Source organism: Pezoporus wallicus, unplaced genomic scaffold, assembly GCF_028554395.1.
Source record: "Pezoporus wallicus isolate ANWC-B61680 ecotype Strahan unplaced genomic scaffold, APGP_CSIRO_Pwel_v1 scaffold_13239, whole genome shotgun sequence".
Taxonomy (NCBI): domain Eukaryota; kingdom Metazoa; phylum Chordata; class Aves; order Psittaciformes; family Psittacidae; genus Pezoporus; species Pezoporus wallicus.
This window is the reverse complement of record NW_026642052.1, coordinates 3900949-3920636: the sequence shown is the minus strand read 5'-3', so window position 1 is coordinate 3920636 and position 19688 is coordinate 3900949. Positions and strand designations below refer to the sequence as shown.

Below are 19688 nucleotides of genomic sequence, written 5' to 3'. Positions count from 1 at the left end.
TGCAAAATGTAGAAGGATTTCTCTTCATCTTTCCCAGTTGTAAATATTTCAGGTCTCTGACGGTGTTACCATTCTTTGGTGACCTCTCCCTCTAGCTTGTGATTTGGGTCAAGATGCATGGGTTTTTCCACTGAGCTTCTGTTCAACAACCACAAAAAAATGAGTTTTGCGAGAAAATGAAGTCTCACCTTTCTTTCTGGCCAGTGCAATGATATCAGCTGCACTCTTGCTCATCACCTTGGTGATGTACACTGGGCAGTTTATTCGGCTGGCAATGGTGATGGCACGGAAAACTGCTTCTGCTTCAAGCTGAGGAAAGCAAGGAGGGAAAAGTTAACAGCAAAAGCAGACTAAAGGAAAAATGAACTGGAGCACTGAGCCATACTGCTCACTGTTTAACAACAACTCTACAGAGGTGAATTCTGCTTTTTCCATAGAGAGGGATGCAGTGCTGGGACACAGGGAGCTAATCCAAACTTTAGACACTTTACATGAGGAGTAACCACAGCCAGGCTGTACTCACTAATAGGGTACAGCTGCCTGGCACAAATACAGCTCCCTGGCTCCCTGCACCACAGGAAAGGTCATTTCCAAGCAGCTGACAGGGCTGCTCCTTGCCTCCCTTGCACCTTTCTGCTTCAGACTTCCACCCTGCAGTTGGAAGGAGAATGAAGCAAGGAAACACTGACCCAGATTGGAGGCAACCTCTAAACAATGATTGGCAGCTTTACCCTATGCAATCTTTACATAAGGATAAGATGACAGTGAATGTAAAGTATTCTCAATCAGCAACTTCAGCACCATGGACTGAATTTAGCCCATAATCCATAGAAGCCTTTGAAGCATCGCCCAGTAAGTCCCCTCCGTCAGCAAGCACAAAGGCAACCTCCACCCAAGGAGCTATCCAGGACATAAGCACACAAAGCAGTCATCTTCAGACAGAGGAGCAGTGTTTCCCAGCAGCTCTGGAGACTCCTTTCCCCAGTCATCAGCTTTATGCCTCCTTCCCAGATGCACTGTCAGTATTAGCATTTTAATACCTAAAACTGTGCTGTCACTGAAAATACTGACTCCATGGTACAGTAATTTCTCTAAAGTGCTGTGCTAGAAAAGTTGAGAACATAGCCCTTCCAGTGGCTTAATTCTTCACAGTTCTGTAACATGGTTTTTCTTAAATCCCACTGTCACTTCAGGTTCTCCTAGGACTCTTATCACAACATTTGCAGTGTTGCACCCACAGAAGACCAGGGAAGGAGGCAGGACCTCTGTACCTCAGTGTTGGGGCTGAGGCGGTCAGATGCATGGTGAGAAAGCTGCAGAATTCCTTACTGGAAACTGCAAATGAACACTTTCCTTAGTCCTAGTCCCTTGTTCTTATTAAAAGGAAACAACTCCATTCTTTCAGAATAATGTAAGCGGAAGTTAAACAACAAAATGAAAAAGTACATAAACAGTTCAATAGAAGAATGCAACCAATTAAGCTGATTCCTTTTGCCCTGGGGAGAGGTTATATAAAGATCTGCAAACCACCACAATTCCTTCAAGTTTAGCCTCAAATCCCCAGGACCTTTTCTCTTTAGTCTCCAGGGAAAGCAGTCGCTTCCCACTACTTGCCTTCCGCCATCCCATAAACAGTCTGAACTGTGTACATTAAGGGACATCCACATGGCTCCACCTTTTCCTTCTCATTACAGAAACCCTTTCCAGATGCCTGAGATGATCCATGCCAGAGCCTGGGTTTTATTACAAGAGAGTTGCATAAATCAAGCTGCCTCGCAGCATCTTTCCATTCTCACATATATGCATTTCAACATCCTGCACTTCTACTACTAATATATCTGCCAGCATAAGCGTATTTGTATGTGGGTACATTTACATGCATGGTATAGGTGTATGCTTGCACCTTGTAGGTTTTCAGCCAAAGCGTTATAATGAATGCAGTTATCCCAATGCCTAACCCACAAGCTGCACTGCTTTTTACCCTGATAAGCCCCTTTGGGGCAGCAGGAGCTGTGACTCCTGAGGGTACAAGGACATGCTCATTCCTGGACTGAAGGAATGCACTCTCTGCAACAGTGAAAGGGCATTTTGGGCAAACAAACAAGCCGAAGGGGACCTGGAATTTTCAAGGCTGTTGCCTTCCCCCAAGCACTCATCTATCATCTACACACACAGAAGCCAAGCTCTGATACTACATGCTTGACAAAATATTTCCACGAATGACAAAATGAGTGAAGCCTCTTACCTCTTCAGGCCTGCTCAGAGCATGTCCCTCAGGTCCAGTGATTCCCATCTCCAGGATACGCTTTTGTTCCTGCAACATAAGAGATAAATGCTGACAATTGCTCCAGAATGAGACTCTTGCACCAGGCATCCTCTGACGATTAACAGCCACGGTGTCTGGCTGCCCCTTTTTTTGTCTGTGTAAATGCAGCTGCATAATCTTGCTGCTGGGGGGAGCAGAACTGACAACACTGGCTCTAAACTTGTCTAGTGACACCCTGGTGTCTGCTCTGCACAGCCAGCACAGATTTCAGGGGCAGGTTTGTCTCTGCAGTGTCATAGGGTGTATCTGTGCCTCAAGCTGCCACTGGGATGCACCATCAGAAATCTCCTCTGCCCTCCAGAAAATCTTGACACCAAGACACCACCCCAGGGAACAGACTTCAATCAATCAACACACTAAACAGTGATCAGGGATATTTCCAGTCAGTGATTCTTTCTTTATTTGCACAAGTTCTTCTCTGGCTGCAATCCCTGAAGCACCATTACCTTCCTTAAACTTTCATCATTGCTGACACTTTGTCAAATAAAGTCTTGCCTTCGGCATCCAGTTTTCTGTAACACCTTTTTCCTATAAAGTGAATCACTAAAATTGTTTTCAAGAAAGCAAAACAGTGCCCTCCGGTTGTGAGGGCATCGTGGCCACAGAAAAAAAAACATTTCAGGACCAATAAGGGACTGTCAGAAAAAAATCTCTGCTATCCAGCTTCACAGCAGCAAGATATTATTTTTCTAAATAGATAAAAATCCTCAGCTATGTTTTAATTTAAGGTCAAGCAGTGGTATTAGAATAATTTTCCCTTTTTGCAGAAAATGGTGGTCAACCACTTCTGATCTCAGGTTGGTCCAGGTCTGCCCGCAGAGCAGAAGTGGGACCAGAGCTGTTGATGTACCTCTGACCCTGGCCTGCCCTACCCAAGAGGTCTCTGATGAGCCGAGTTCAACAAATGTAATGACTCTCTGATACAGACAAATGTCCCCTAGAGACCAGGATGAAGTTACTGAACATACTTTACTGTGTCATCTAATAAATAGTTGATCCCAAGTCCCTGAGGGTGAAAAGCTCACACATTAACATGCTCCGGCAAAACCTGACCACGTATACTTTTGCCTTGGTTGCAATCAATCAAGGCTGAAGAGGTATTAATAGGAAAGTATTAATCTGACTGCGTAATTAAGAATATTTTGGTTAGAAAAATGCAATGTCTCACAGGTATTCTTAAAAATAGCTGTTCTAAATCATTACTGCAACAGCTCTGAACAGTGACAATTAAACTCTTCAGATCATTAAAATAAAACAAAAAAATGAAGTTACAACTATATTAAAGTAAAAATTGCAAGAGGGCAAAGAATGGCTACACAAAGCAGGGTAGATTTGCACCCCGAAGTCATAAAATCAGATCATATGATAAAATTACTCACTGTAAGAGGATCTGATAGTGCTAATAAGCTAGAATATTGCTTGATAAGATCAAATCTGTATCTTCACACAGGATAGTCCTGAAAATCCTCCCTGCAGGCAGATTTCTTTTCACTATGCAAACAATCCTTCTAAATAGAAGCATAAGGAAAGACTGATTTTATGAAGCATGGCAACGGTAAAGAAATATGCTGATGTATAACCGGTATAATTTACATTTCTTTACTACCTCCTCCTTTCCTAATAACTTTTCTTTTATGTTCATATTCCATGGTTGTATGTTAAAGCTGATCAAAGAAAAATGTAACTAAACCGATTTCTATCATAAAAGCAGCTCCATGAGTGCTCCTTGATTTCAGTGGGGAATGTATCAAAACATCACAGTTGCCATTTGATTTATTTTGCCATTCCTACAGTAATATTGACTTACTATGTTTCCTAGAATTCATTTTCATTCTACTGGATATTTTATGTTGCATTAAAACTACAAATTATGTATTTTGGTAGTTTTAAATCATGCTAACTTCATGGCACATCAGCTTTTTTTCCCCTCTTGAATCCAAATGAGGGGTTTTCACCCGATTTCAGTGGGGGAAGGACACAACTGCATTGTGTATGTCTGCTGACTCCTCACTAGCAACTTTTGAGCCCAGTGGCTATTTTGGCCAAGCTCCAAGGGAAAAGGGAAAGATGGCTCTCAAAAGGGGTAAATTCTTATCAGGCAGTTAAAGGACAGAAACCCACAGAGGAACAAACAACAAAATAAGCCAATGTTGGCAAGAGCCCTTAAAACACTGCCAACCACTCAAGCACTCACTTGAGGCTCTCCCTTAACCATGAGATAAGGTGGTTTCCCAAGTCCTGATTTCAAAGACAGCTTGGTTTTAGCTATTGTAATTTCCCTGTCAGCCCTGCAGCCAAGTCCTTAGCAGATCAGCAGCAGATAAAGAGCTCAGCAGATAAAACACTCAGCGCCTCAGGGACCTCAGAGGGGCTTGATGTATGTACAAGGAATCAGAGGAGGGAGACACCTCTGCAACAGCCTTAAAACATTCATCTGCTAAAGATGAATAAAGTCATAATCACACCCACCCAAACCCACCCATTCTGTTTTATAGGGGAATCCTGGCCTCTGAAAGACCAGCAGGAGCTTTACTATCGACTGCTGTCCTCGGGACACCTCTTCCCAAGCACGGATCAGAGCTATGACACACTCCAGTGTGAGGACAGTACCTACGTGAGGTACCTGACCTGCAAAGCCTGCACTGGGCATCCGGGACATTTTAATGGAACATACTGAATTTGAGCCCAGTTTCCTGGTTCTAAGAGACATCCTCACTATAACACACATTTTTTAAACGTTTAGATGATCATGGTAGTTTCTTATTCTCAAACTTTAGAGATTTATAAGAATATTCTCAAAAATAAATAGACCTGAGAGGTTTACCACCTCTAACCTCACTGTGCTGCTTATGCTGATAGCTGCAACAAGAGACATTAGCATAAAGCTTCTGAGCCACACTTTTTGTCCCCAAAATCCCTGAGCAAGGATTTACATTGTTCTGGCTCACTTGTCAGATCCAGACTGCTGTCTGGATCACTGCTCTACCTCATGGATGCTCTGCCAAAGCATGCAAAAGTGCCTCGATCCTTCTCATTCCAGGCTGTACACCAGCAGCGTAGGGAACCAGGCTCAATTAAGGCTCTTAACAGGTCATTCCTTTCTTTCTACCCATACTCTGACTGGAGAGTTTTACTTCTCTTGTGTCTATCTCCTCACAAAGTGAAGCAAATACGACAGTTCACTCACCTGAGCTATCAAGTCTCCATTCTCAGCATGGACCAGGATAACAGCCCCAAGACTTTTTAGAAAGGTAAAGGCTTCATAAAGCTGCAGGTAGTACAAAGAAGGAAACACTGCTGAATAAGGAAAACACATTATTTAGCACTCAGACTCACCGCAGCTTTGCACCTTCTATGCTGGTAATTATGTAGGTGAATATCAAATCATCTCCCTTTTCCACTCTCCACTTTCTACACAGTGAGCTTCACTGCTTGGTTTTGACTTACCCATCCCCTTACACACCATCCCCTTACACACTTCTGCCCTTTTGCACCAACACAGGGTGGAAAATCCCAAGCAGAGTTGCATCTCCCCTAGACACAGTGTCTTCCCCAGCCCCCTGTACTGCAGGGCTACCTCTTCACACCCTTCAACACAGGCCTAAGTTTAGCTAGTAGGCTCTCTTTTACATTACTTTAGCAAATGTAAAATGGAATTATTCCCATGAACTACAGACATTTTTAGTACAGCTAGAACACCTCTTTCCTGAAGCACAGGTATTTTGCAACATCTTCTTAGAGCAGACAGTGTCAAGCTTTCACAAGCATCTTTAATTTTGCAATTAAATGTTCCAGTATTTTTCCCTAGAGCATCCTTTTTTTTTTTAATTATTGCTTTCTAAGATGTAACCCCAGCCAATCAGAAGGGAAACAGTTGATGCTATTGCTTTTACTGAGAATTTCTGAGCACAGATCTACTAACATTCAGTTCCCTTTCCAAAAGGTATTCAGCTAATGGGTCCCCAGTTTAAATCAGGCTTCAGTAAAGTGGGAGCACAGTTTTCAAACACAGATCTAATACTGAAGACATGGTTTCTTCAGTGTCTACTTTTGCACGAGGCACTTCGGATACCACTGAATAGCTAGCTGAATAGACAGCTTGGAACATGTGCGTTTAAACAAGGTAACAGGCATTAGTCTAGCCACACATTACACATGCATTTCTCTTGACAGTTCCAGCAGGGAGTTGAATTTAACAGGCACTGCCTCTCAGAGAATATTTATATATTCTTACGTCTAAAATTCCAATTAAAACCACATGTATTAGAGGTGTAGCAACAGTTATTTAAGAGACTGAGAGCTATAGCTCTGGGAATAAGAAAGAAACATTTTCTCAACTGAACAAGCAAACATTATTATTACTAACAGATGTCATTGTCAATTTACAATGACCTGATCCTTATGAATAGGAAAGCTGAAGAGTCTGGAATCTGTAATGAGCTCTGGACAAACAAGCTCATTGTTATCTCCAGCCCTAATGAGAAAAGGCCATGTCCCCCAAAGAGCAACTCCATTTAGCTGACTGCTATAACCGAGAAACTCTTGAAACCTCAAAACTGGCCCTGCCTCGAGTGTTTAATCTTTTCTTCTCTCTCTGGCCAAAGTTCTTGAAAGGTAACACTGAAAAACAGTGAGGGTGAAATCCTGAGCAGTGCTGAACGGTTGCAATGTTGGGAGACACCAGAAAATCTGTGCAGAGGGTGTATGTCATACACTTGAAGGAACACATGAAGATGTTCCCCGCTGCTCACCACTGACCCTCCAGGGAGAAATCCCCCACTGCACATTTCCCCCAGTGCCACTCAGGTCAGTGGGAACGTTCCTCTGGGATTCAACCTTAGCAAATCCTCAAGCGCTGGGAGGTCACAGCAGAGAGGACAGACCACAGCAGTGAAAAGCATCCAGAGCAATACCTGGCTGTCGGACATTTGGTAGAGATCTTTGTAGGCCATGTAGACTTGAAAAGAGTTCACACCTGTTCCAAGACAAAATGCAAAGGTGTTGCCATGTAAGTGGGTTCTCACATTGTATATGAACAAAAACTACAGGCAAAATAAGTCACGGAATGTGTATGGACCAGGCTTTTCACCAGTGATGGCCAGAAATAAAGCACGGCTCCACAGCTGCATTATGGCTGCGACTCCCCTCTTCTCTGGGGGAATTTGTTGGATTGCCTGTGTCCAGCCCTGGGGCAGCCCAGCCACCACCACAAATGAGATTGCTTGTAGCTAAATCACAGCCAAGCAATGGTGGCTAAAGCAAGCATGTCAAGTTTGTAAAGTTTAACAAAACTTGCATAACGTTCTGTGAATCACTGGGTTTGTTTTTAGCTTTCTTCAGCTAATGAGGAAAACATTTCAGCTTGACCTGAAACTGCGCTTTTTAATAGATAAACTTCTAGTTAAGTTTCCCCAAAGTGCTGAGAAGCCGTCGGAACTGTGTATCTGGATTTCCATACAGACTTGCTTTTTCTTGACCCTGCTGCCCAAAGCACCCAGCTTAGCTGATGGCAGACACTGGGAAGGAGTGGAAGCAAAGCCTGAAACCAGTTACAGGGGCAGCTCACCACACCTCTTCTTTCACCTTCCAAAGATGGAAGGATTTACACTGGCAGTAATACAACACCATGAAAGATGACAGCTCCGAGTTACAGAAAGCAGTAAGAAATGCCAGTGTTGAGTGTTGTTTGCCAAGAACCAACTGTATTTAAACCCCTACAAGTTTTGCTATTTATTTCAAAGATTTGATTATTTACACAGCTTCTTATTCTAAGAATGAAAATTCCAAACAACTTCTATTCATATACTCTGTACATATGAATACAGATCAGTTTATAAATTTGCCTTACTCTTTAGTATACTGATAACATCCCCAGTCTGGTACAGGGACTGATCTCAGAGTATTTTAGCTTAAAAGAAAAGTAAATTCTGAGCTGTCTAAGCTGCGTATGCTGCATTTCAAAATAGCTATCATGAAAACTGTGCTTCCTGAGGCAAGAGGAAAGAGATCTGTTCATGTTATTCATGTCATCTATACAAAATGAACATGGCTCTCTGATGAAGATAAAACTCCTCCATGAGTCTAGAATGACCAAATGCATCCTCAGGCAGAGAGTATGGCTGTTCACACGCACACAGAGAATTTGTTTATTCACAATTACAAGGCTAAAATACCCCAGGATACATGCAGATAAAACCTTGAAATGATCCCCAGTATTATGTCTTCCTGCAAAGTCCAGGCAGCTCAGGAAGAAAGACAAGCAGGAGCTGGACGCTCACTGCTGACTTCCATGATAAGCAAATCCAGCCTGGACCATGGAGCCCTGTCAGCCTGTATGCCCATCCTTTCTTCCTATTTTCTTATTTCTTGAGTTCACAGAAAACAGTCATGGCCTTTACTAACTGCATTCCCTCAGTCTATCCCTCATTACACAGTTTCAAAGTACTCAGCATGTCCCTGTTTTAAAATCTTTGACTACATCGTCCTTGTAGCCAATGCTTACAGCCTCATGCCTGCAGCTCTGTCTCCTGCCTGACTGTTCACAGCAGCATCCAGCACATCTGCCCAACCTGCCTTGGAAGAAAGCTCTGTTTTCTCTTCACAAACCTACTCAGAGTCTCAGATGCCAGCTGCATCCGGAAGCCACCCTTCTGCATGGGTGACCATGCACACGCGAAGCAATGAGAGACGTGTCAAGGCTGGTTCAACCCATGCTCACCTAGCCTCAGTGATGGTAAAGGACTGAATCCTCTTGTACTCATCTCTCTGTAAGAACAGAGCTGGGTTACATTTTGCTCTCCCTTATCCACTGGGATCTAGCCAAAGATTTAATCAAAATCCCACAGAGGATAAGGCAGGTTTCTCTGGGTACTGTGGCTGGAAGGGATACTTGGGTCACCAAGCAATAGATATTCTCTTCCTTTTTCTTTTATTGCCTTTGTATCTTCTTAGACCCTATTCTGACCTTGGTAAAATGACTGAGTTTTGCTCCCACTCATGGCAACGTTTTCCCTGAAGTCAGTGAGAGTAGAAGGAATCCAGCAGGGATCCCACTGGGAGATCTTGAGCCTATCCCTTCCCGACAGTTCCCACAGTGCAGGAGTTCTCCCATCTAAATGCCCATCCATGCCCTCAGCTACCACATCAGATGGTAGGAAGTGAAAGGGCATCTCACAGGCTGCCTTTACAGCTAACAGGAGAGACTGTTTGAACCATCCTGCCTTACAAAGACAGTACTGTTATGAGATACCAAGATAAAATTACACCAATTTACATATACAGTATCCAAGATGAGACTCTTTGTCTAATGCCTTGGTCTGGTGTCTTGATCTACTCATTGGAAATATGTGGCTTTTCAAAAGATGAGATCCATGGCCTATTGACCTTTTTGCTTAACATTTGTACATACTACATGCTTGTCAATGTCCGGCTTGCTCTTGCACCAGAAGCACTCGACATGATCCTTTCCAAAGTTCAGACAGTGCTACAGGGTTTTTTGAACTGTGACAAACAAAGGAACAAGTGAGTCATCTGTGAGCACATTTCAGGCTGTGGTTCCTTTGCATATACTCAGAAGCCCAGCCCCAAATTAGCTGCTGAAATACTACAAGCCTGAGTCTTTATGATCAATATTTGGTTCTACAAAATCTACAGGCCCTTCCAAAGCCTGTGTCTCCTTAGATTAGCTTTGTATTGATTTAAAACTGATTAATTATTCAATTATAACTCATGACAAGGCATCCCAACAGCAGCTCCGAGAACCCCCGTTATTCATGCCTAGACTGTATTAGGCATGTGCAGCACTGAAATGCGATTAGCTGAGCCCTGTTACTCGGCTAACTCATCCACCAGACAATCAGCCAAGAACAAATTCAACTCAGATTCCCAGCTGATGAAAACCAGTGTCACTCCATTGACATCATTTTTATTTGCATCAGCTGGCTCAAATGTTTCCAATTATCAGTAGATATTATCCATTAATTTGAAAGCCCTTGCCATGCTGAAATATTTCCTATTGTGCTTTCATACTTGCCTGTACCTTGTGCCTCCTAACACATGAGACTAATTCACACTGACTGCATCACTGTGAGAACAAAGGTGACATCCTAATGCTATTGCCACCAAGGAGGCCATCACAGGCCCCATCACACATCCTGGTTCAGGAACCAATGGACAGAGCCCTGCTTCCTCTGAAGACTGAAAGGCAGGTCAGATTTATATTGAATACTCACATTTTCATAGTTGAAGAAAACTATTAACCTAACTGTCTGTACCAGGCTTTTAATGTAAGCCCTCAGGCAAATTTGGGAGTACTGAGCTATCTGTGATCCAGAAGCTCTGGAAAACAGTATTTAACCATTGAAGCGAGGCACAGCATACTTGTAGGACAGTAGAGTCAGATAATGCACAGCAGCATCTCCATGTTAACACTGATAACAGGGAAACAGCCCAGATTTGTCACCATTAGTGCTGACAGATGTCATTACCTTGTAAAAATCACCTACATTATACAGACCAGCTGCAGTTTCTCTAAATTATGTGTAATCCTGCTGATTGAAGTATTTTGTTGCTTGAAATCTAATTATATAGCACGTGCACTGTTAGCATGCTGCAATACAGGGAAAACTCCCCTAGGAGACTGCATCACCATAGTATCTCAGTGAACAACTGCTCACTCAAAAATAGGATTTTGCTTTCTTTTTCTACTTAGACAGTACATTTCTCTATACAGAGAAACTTTCAAATCTAAGTCATCACTAGCACAACACCTTACAAAGGATGCTGCATACACATATTACTTAGACTTTCCAACAACAAGGGCCATTCTGATTTACCCATGGCAACTAAATACCATTTCAGAAAGTATTTCCTAATTAGTATCTTACTTATCAATATATATTTTCAAGGAAAGCATCAAGTGAAAAATACTTGAAAAAATATGTTTCTGGAAAGAAAATGCATGCCATTAGGCTAAATTTTAAGGAACTAGATCCAAACTAGGATTTTCTGAAGGCTAGATTCAGTTGTTCACACATAGGTATCTGGTGCCTGCAAGATGCCTTCCACACATGAGATTGCCATGCTGAGCTGGCATGTATAACAAGGAGTTATGAGGCACTTTATCTGTGTTATTCTGGAGTGGTAGCTGGAGTCCAGCTAGGGTAACCTACAGTACCTCACGATAACAGACCTATTAATTTATCTGAATCAAGCCTATAAGTGCCTTAAATAGATCCCTATATAAGTGACCTGTTTTTTAATAAGTCCTGAAATAAAGTGTCTTCTAGTAACACCAGGGAAAGCCACAGGAGACCCAGCACTTGAGAAAATCAGGACATTTTTTCCATGTACCTAACTTTAGCATCACTTTCTTTCTAATAACATGAACCTATTTTAAAAATATAGGCATGTTCTATGAAAAAATCTAGCCTTGGCAAGTCAGTTACCCTAAGCCATTGCTGAGAAATGAGATCCAGCCTGTGATAACAGTTTCTCAGATATATCTGCCTTATATACTTGGCTTAATTTAAGGCAGCTAAATGGGTTGATTCAAGTCTAGTTCAAATCTGAACCACTATCTTTAAATGTCTCATCCCCTCCATTCATGAAATAGAGGATCTAAGACAGCTGGCCTGATTACCCTAAATGCTGATCTCTGAGTTTTACCTTAAAACAAAACCTAAGTATGCAGTGTCTGAGCCTATTTCCACATGTATATTAGCAACAATAAAGTAATACATTTGTATCTGACAACATACACATCTTAATTTTCCATACGTGTACTGAGGTAAACCTACTTCCTCCACTGGCCTTGCTGCTGAGTGGCACCAGTGCACAAAGTTTTAGGTCCATTTTACACACCAAGAAGTGAATACAAAAGTGCAAGGAAGTGCAGAACCTTGGGCAGCATTACCAGCACCTGTGCATCTCTGTTCCAGACAATGCATTCATTAAAATACTACATGATATTCCAATAAAGCAAAAAATACTACTGATTTTCACTCACTAACCTTTGTCTTGCACCAGTATTTCCAGCTCTTCTCGAATGCCATCATACCAGCTGCTGATGTCCACATGGAGAGAGTAATCACAACAGGATTTGGTGTCAGCTGCCTCGTGCCACTTCTCAAAGGAGGTCAGTAAACTTGATCCAGGTTCTGGAAGCACGTGGTCAACTGAAAAAGAGATTCAGTGTCCATCACCTGGACAGCACGCACACTGTTAGAATTCCTCAGTGCCTGTAAGTAGCTTCTCAGCATTTGGCCAAAACAGCAGCCTTGGAGGAAGTTTGTGTGCAGACTGTAACTCTGGGACACCAGCCAGGTCCTGCTGCCTCACGTACAGCAGACTTTGCGGACAGCTTACACTGTAGCTGAGTCTGCAACCTGCTTGGTGCAGCATCAGTGAACACACAGTGGGAGAATCAAACGTCTCAGAGTTTAGGAAACATTTATTTTTCCCTTTACTGTTTTGTAAGCCCACAAGTTCTGGACTTACCTGTATTTATTGCCTGATGTGTCCATTTCAATGTATCGTTATTAACAATATAAATTAATAGAAATGTATTGTTATCTCAAAGCATTGTTATTAAGCAGTGCCTTGTAGTCACTGAATTGGCCAACTCTGCCCAACTAATACATCAATGCAGACGTTGAATCAGCAATACTGGGAATACAGCCAAAAGTCTGAACAGAGATGATGCAGAGCACAAACACTCAGCCACACTATGTGGCAGACTGAGTGCCCTGCAACCATGCATCTTCACTGTCTCAAACCCTTCTGCATCTGATGATGCCACAGCACTTACTGACATAAAGACATGGCTATTTATGCATGTATACTTATCTTTGCAGAGCTTCGTCAAAAGTAAGTATGCAAACAAAGCAAGTTGGGCTTACCAGTGGCATTTGCAAACCTAAGGCTGCACAGGAAACCTCAACAGAAGAACATACACTGAAAAAATTATTAACAAAAGTGATGAACAGCAACGAATTTTGTGCTTATTGCCAGAGATCCTTTCATCTGATACTTGTTGCAGAACATAGGTAACAGATAACACTACTCAGCAAAAAAAGACATATCCCAATTCGGTGGGAGTAAAACCCCACTGGGAAGCTCCTCTGCACAAGGAAGCTAAGACAGCTGATGTCACCTGAACAACCAAGGGACAAGCCAATGCTTGTAGGAAAGAGATAAACCTTGCCCTGCCATCTGGTAGACAGAAGAATGATCTTTAACAACTAGAAACACTTCTCCTTTTCACTAAGAAAGATGTTCCAGAGCATCTCTGGCAAGGACTCCCTCAACTCCTGGTGCCAAATCCAAGTTCATGAGTAAGCATCTTGTCATTTTCAAAGCCCCTGAAATCTCACTAGGTGAGAACAGCAGATCTTTGTCAGATTTTCTGTGCCATATACTTACAGCACTAATTACATTGTTTTGCAAAAGTCCCAAGAGTAGGTGTATTATCCCTCAGTGCTTGTTCTGTGTTTCAGAGGAAAATCCAAGAGCTAATTCCCCATGCCACTCTTTCTTTCTGAGGGCATAGATTCATTTTCAGGCCAACCCTGGGTGACAATGATGAACAGATCTCCAACACAGAGCCTGGAAATTTGAAGATGCACTGCAGAAGACCTCATAAAAATGGTGTGGAGCATCCTGAACCTGTTCCCACATGTGCTACACAAGCTTCAGCCTGGAGTAGGAAGAGTTAGTATTACTAGTACTCACTGATCATGGTGGTGCCCCCTGCTAGTGCCGCTTTTGTGCCTTGATAGAAGTCATCAACTGCAGTCATCCCATGGCAAGGCTTTTGTAGGTAAGTGTTGACATCTATTCCCCCAGGAATAACCATGCGCCCATTAGCCTCTATGGTCTTGACTCCTCCAGGAACAATCAGATTCTCTCCTATTTGCCTAGGCAGCAAGGAAACCCAGTATTATTTTACTTAAAGAATCACAGGGGACAGAAGCTATTTGAGGCATGTAGGGGAGAGGAACCTAGGGGCCACAGAGAAAGAAATGGGACCCCAAAGGAAAGGTGAAGCTCAAATACCCGCTCTGGCTGCCCTGCATAGTACTGGCAGAACAAAGCATCTACAAGCCTGCCTAGCTGGGCTGTCTGCTCAGGTTGCTTTGTTTTAGTGGCCAATAAAGAAGCCATAATGCACCAGCATTAAAAAGTGATTATTTTTTAATGATTCCTATCTTTAAACAAGTACAAGTATGTACAGTGAATGCCCTCTTGGGAACTCTGGGTTTCTATATTAAGTTCTTAAATGAAAATTGAAAAACATCGATCAAATATGACAGCAAGCTGCAATTGTAAATACATGGCAGAAGCACAAGCACATCAGAAAGGAGTTATAATGACTTTGCAACCAAGCAATATAAATTTCTCTTTAAAAAGAAATCTAAATATCCCAAGATACAGAAATACATACTTAAGTGATCCAAACACCTTTAATCTACCACGTCACATATTCTTCATCCTTCTCTTAAAGTTAAAACTTAGTGGAACATTCTGTGTAGCTGTCTGGAAAATGTTCATTAACTGTTGCCATCTTTTTCCCTTCAGTTCATCAAAACAGGATGGGTTTCTTTACTATTGAAAATATTAACCTGTCTCCCACGCTGATAGCAAGCAAATTCCAGATACTTCCAATCATAATACTTTTAGTGCTCATGAACACAACAATGAGTAAATTAACCTTTAACTTCTAAAGCCACATGACATTTTTATTGTCTAATTTGCATGGTGCCAAACAGGAAAAGTTATGGGTCTATGTGGAAGCTACGTCCCTGCACTGCTACACCAGAATATATTTGGGCTTAGGGATAACTATAAAGTAGTTTAAGTTCACTTAGTTTATCTCATATTACAGACATACAGTCTTTGCCTTAATTTCCTTTTGTCTGGGATAAAATAACATTTATCCGCAGCTAAACAAATATCCCAGACATGTGAGCTGCTGAATCTGTTTCTCCCACATTAAAATGCAACTCCCACCTACAGAGCAAAACACACAGTGAGTGATTAACAGCCGATCGCAGCAAGCTAGAACCAAAAATGAATATAACTGTTAATTAAAACCACTGAAAAAATCAGGGATAATTATTCACATTGGCATTTGGCCAAACCACCAGAGTTAATAAATAGCCCCACGAGGTCAAGAATTTGTTTCACATGCTATGCAAAAATGTCACCTCCAGCAGCTTGGGCTCCCCAGTGCTCTGGGTTTTGGCTGGAAGGAAGCACAGCCATTTGGTTAGCAAACCCCTGCCAGCATCCCAAGCTGGGGTCTCAGCCACTCAAATCCAAAAGGGCTTACTCATGAGCGCTGATAATACCACGGCTTGAAGCTATACAACTCCATGTCTGGCATCTAAGAGTCATCAACACATATAGCACTGGGAGCATGTCATAGCCTGTTTACAGCTGTGAGGAGCACTAACGATACCATGACAAACAGGGAATTAATGTGTGTGCAAAAGCCAGCAGCAGCCCAGCACATCCAACTGCGCAAACAAGTTGCAAGAAGCTCCTCTGCTGTTAAAATCTGACTAATAAAGGCATACTATAAGGCACTCCAACCCAGGAGCAGACTGAACACTTGTATAAAGTTAGGTAGCCCTGCATATAGTAATGGTGTTGCACTAATCCTCATTACCTGGATCCACTCCCAAGATCTTAATCAGAACAATCTTCACTGTACAAACACTTTGTAGAGTGTCCGTGGGGCCAAAAACTGAACTGGGGAAAAAATATTTTTTATGACCAATCTCCTTTAAATACGTCTAAGATGCAATTGCACTCCAAGGACAACCACACCTTCTGATGGTAACGTTAAAGAAAACCCCCACAAAACCAGAAAAGCAATTCATTTTTATTTTCTTCCACAATCAGGATCTACCAGTTTCCTACTCAAGAGGACACACTCCCTAAAGAAGTTTAAAAGTCCCAAGTATGTACTTAGGTTTTCTTATGAATGATGGCTTACTATTTTCATTGTACAGGTGAGTAGTAACAGCTTATTTGGCAGTGGCTGAAATCATTCATGCTGAAGTGGCCTTTGTGGCTGATACTGTGCTATTACCTGTCAGGAGCCTGTCTCATCTTTTGCCCTGGCATCAAGATTAAGGCTGGGAGAAGGCTGATCTTCACTGGCATTGAAGGTTATTTTTATTCTGACTTACCAGAACACAGAGTAAGAGGTAATGTGACAGGATTCCTGAATTGCTCCCTTGTTAATGCAAAGTGTATGATAATAAGAATGGGGTTCGGTTACTTGTGGGTGACAAAATACAATAGCGCAGATAACCGTATTCTAGACACTGTATAAATGATTGAGTTGGCTTTCTGATGCACCAGCAACTAAAAAACTCAGAGTCACAGAAAGTTGATGCTGTATGCTGTCTTCAGTGGAACAAGATGATAAATTCTGTCATACATGAGCTGGTTAAAGCACAATGGGATCAGCAGGCTTCAAACCTTCATAAGCTTAACTTGAGAAAGCTGAAAACCCCACACAGAACTCTGTGGAGTTATTTCTGTCGTTATCAAGCCCAGATCTCTTTTAGGCACCTGAGGCTCCCTTTAACTTGGCTCACTGCCTGCCCCACTCTGGAGACCAGGTCCCCAGTCACCCATCCTGCACCCATTTCCTCTTGGTAGGGACAGAGCAGAGTACAGCAAGCACCAGACCATGACCTGCCCCTTGTTATGGAGACCAGAGCTCATTTCCTCATGTGGATAACAGAGAAAGGATAGATGTAGGCAAAATACATTATTTACATGCCAATGGCAATTTAAATTACTAAATATCTAAATTGCTATTTAGATACTAGAGAACTGTCTCTCAGCTGCAGGGCTTAAGTTTCAGCTAGGAAAAATCCACATGCACCACTGTTTCTTGTACCTAGGGAGCCAGTTTGAACATTGATTAGCATCTACCATCCTCCAAACTATAGCTAATCTTCAAATTAGATATATTCAAATGTAGATATAACCGTTCAAGGTTATATCTACATTCATCTCTGCAGGACAATCTACAGGGATATAAGCATTAAAAGGCCTTGTTCATTAGTCTGCAAGAGAAATCCAACCCCCTATTTTCCAATCAGTTTCCACTGCAGAGTAAGAAAATAACCCAGATCTTTTATGTGCTACCAAAACCAGGACACTATTGCCTATTCTGGGCTGAGTAGTTTGGTATTTGCTCCATTCTGTGGAAAGAATTCATATTATTGGCAAGATCTGCAGTGGAGAGTTAGGGCATCAGCTGAAACATGGAGGTTTGAGGTCCTGCTCCAAAGGATCTTGAGCAACATACAACAACAATTTTATATATTCAGACACAATGGGCAGTTCCAGCCGAAGAAACTAAAAGAGACCAATCCCAGAAAATATAGCACTATCCTACACTGCAGAATTTATCATTTGAACACAAGTAGGACCCAAGCCCATACCAGGCTGCCCTCACAAATGAGCTGTTTTTTCAGAGCAAGACTTCTTACACAGTTTACAAAGAAAGATCTTGGGTCACCTAAATCCAGGAAAGCAGGCACTACTCAGAGTATTGAATAGAAATATGCTTCCTTGGGCAAAGATAAAGGCATTTTAAACATTAAGATCTTGCCTCTGTATTCATTATTAATACTAGGTATCTTGGGCAGCTGAGATACCTTCTTGGAGGTATGGATCCACACATGGACTCCAGAGAGAGCCTAGGCACTTAACAAGGGCAGCTGAAAGGCTGGCATTGCTAACCTGCCCAACAGTACCACTTCATTTCTGGAATCAAAACCAAAAATTCACAGCAGTTTCAGACTCTCTGCATCTTATGCACTTACTTAAATCAGTTCTGATGCTTGGAAGTGTTACTAGGAAATTTGCATCTGAACAAACAAAAGCACAGGAAAACTCAACTAAAATACCTATCAAAGGGAGCACAACTTGGTTTATTACTGCCGTTAAAAAAGATACACGTTCAAAATGTGCCTTCTGCACTTAAAACAGTATACTCCTTTTGCCACTTCTGCAATGCAAATAACATTACAACTTGAAAGACAGTTAAGTATTAAAACAAAAATGGCACATAGATAAAAGGGTTCAGAATTTTTCCTGTTCTAATAAATCATAAATAATGTAAGTAGCCACAGATATATATGAAGAATTGGACTTTTAACCTGATTAGATATTCTTAAGAAAAGGAGCTCTGAAAACAAGTCGATATTTAATTATTTACCAGATAACCATAATTGGGTTTCTGTGCATTAAATTGTAGCCTCTGGAGACCAAACTTGTTATGTCACTAGTGAAAGTTTTCAGCAATCAAGAAAATGACTTTCATCCTTATGGGCATCAGAGTGCTTGTACACACTACATTACTTCATAAACCTAGACACTCTCATCTCCACTAAGCCAAGGCAGGACCAGTAGAGTACCTGGACATCTCTGTTAGCATTTCCCATGCTATCAGTAAAACATCACTTCATGTTTTTCACTTAAGGAATACTTTCCCAGTTCCCATGTTTTATATCCTGATAAATCATTAGGATTTTCTTTCTAATTGTGTTAATATTTAAGATTATATTTTCTTCTAGGCAAGAAAAGTGACATACGAGCAATGCATAACAATGTTGTAGGAACAGAATTTGCTACGGTTTAGTACTAACCAGGAGTAGGTCCTCATCAGCACTATGTAACATGAGGCATATTTCTGTGCCATAGAATCCTTTAGAGCATGGCTGCATTTGCCTTAATTAGGTGTGGGGAAAAAAAGCTTTAATGAGCCTTCTGTCATACATGAACTCAGAAAATACCTATTGACCTTACCATTCCTTCTCATGTTGAGAGAGCTTACTTGCATTGACTGTTTGGAAGAAACTAGGATTGAACCTGTTTGCAAAGTAAATACCTTCTTACAGTAAAGACATTTTCTATTTATCTAATCTTAGTGAAGATAAAATGACAGAACTTCATAATTAAACATTCCCCCATTATGGCCCTGCATCTAGAGCTAACCCAGATGCTGGCTGCAAGATTTCAGGTCAGCACCATCAAGAAATCACAGCAGTCTATACTAACAGGCATGCAAAAAAGGTTCAGTATTTTGAAAAACCAACTTTATAAGTCCATCTTCAAGGTATAAGTCTGCATAGAAGGAGTGGTCATCATTGATAATTCTTCCACCTTTAATGAGTAGTCGGTCACTCTGGGAGGAAAAAAAAAGAAGAAATATGGGTTTGTTGAAATAAATAAACATAATAATGCATTGGTGATATCAAATAGGTCTATATTATACAGAAAGCCATTATAATCAGAGCATTTACCCTATATAAAGGTCTATGTCATAGATTCA

General features: G+C 41.6%; 1 protein-coding gene across 2 annotated transcripts in view; it reads right to left on the bottom strand.

Moving 5' to 3' along the window:
• Positions 1-19688, bottom strand: part of CRMP1 (collapsin response mediator protein 1) — a 52390-nt gene that overhangs the window by 15999 nt on the left and 16703 nt on the right. For both annotated transcript variants that reach the window (XM_057426606.1, XM_057426607.1), the window contains exons 2-8: positions 19453-19541; positions 14057-14241; positions 12337-12501; positions 7240-7301; positions 5514-5594; positions 2246-2314; positions 189-309 (exon numbers count right to left, since the gene is read on the bottom strand). In XM_057426606.1, the coding sequence (XP_057282589.1) occupies positions 189-309; positions 2246-2314; positions 5514-5594; positions 7240-7301; positions 12337-12501; positions 14057-14241; positions 19453-19541 (772 nt within the window). The remainder of the gene's footprint in view (positions 1-188; positions 310-2245; positions 2315-5513; positions 5595-7239; positions 7302-12336; positions 12502-14056; positions 14242-19452; positions 19542-19688) is intronic.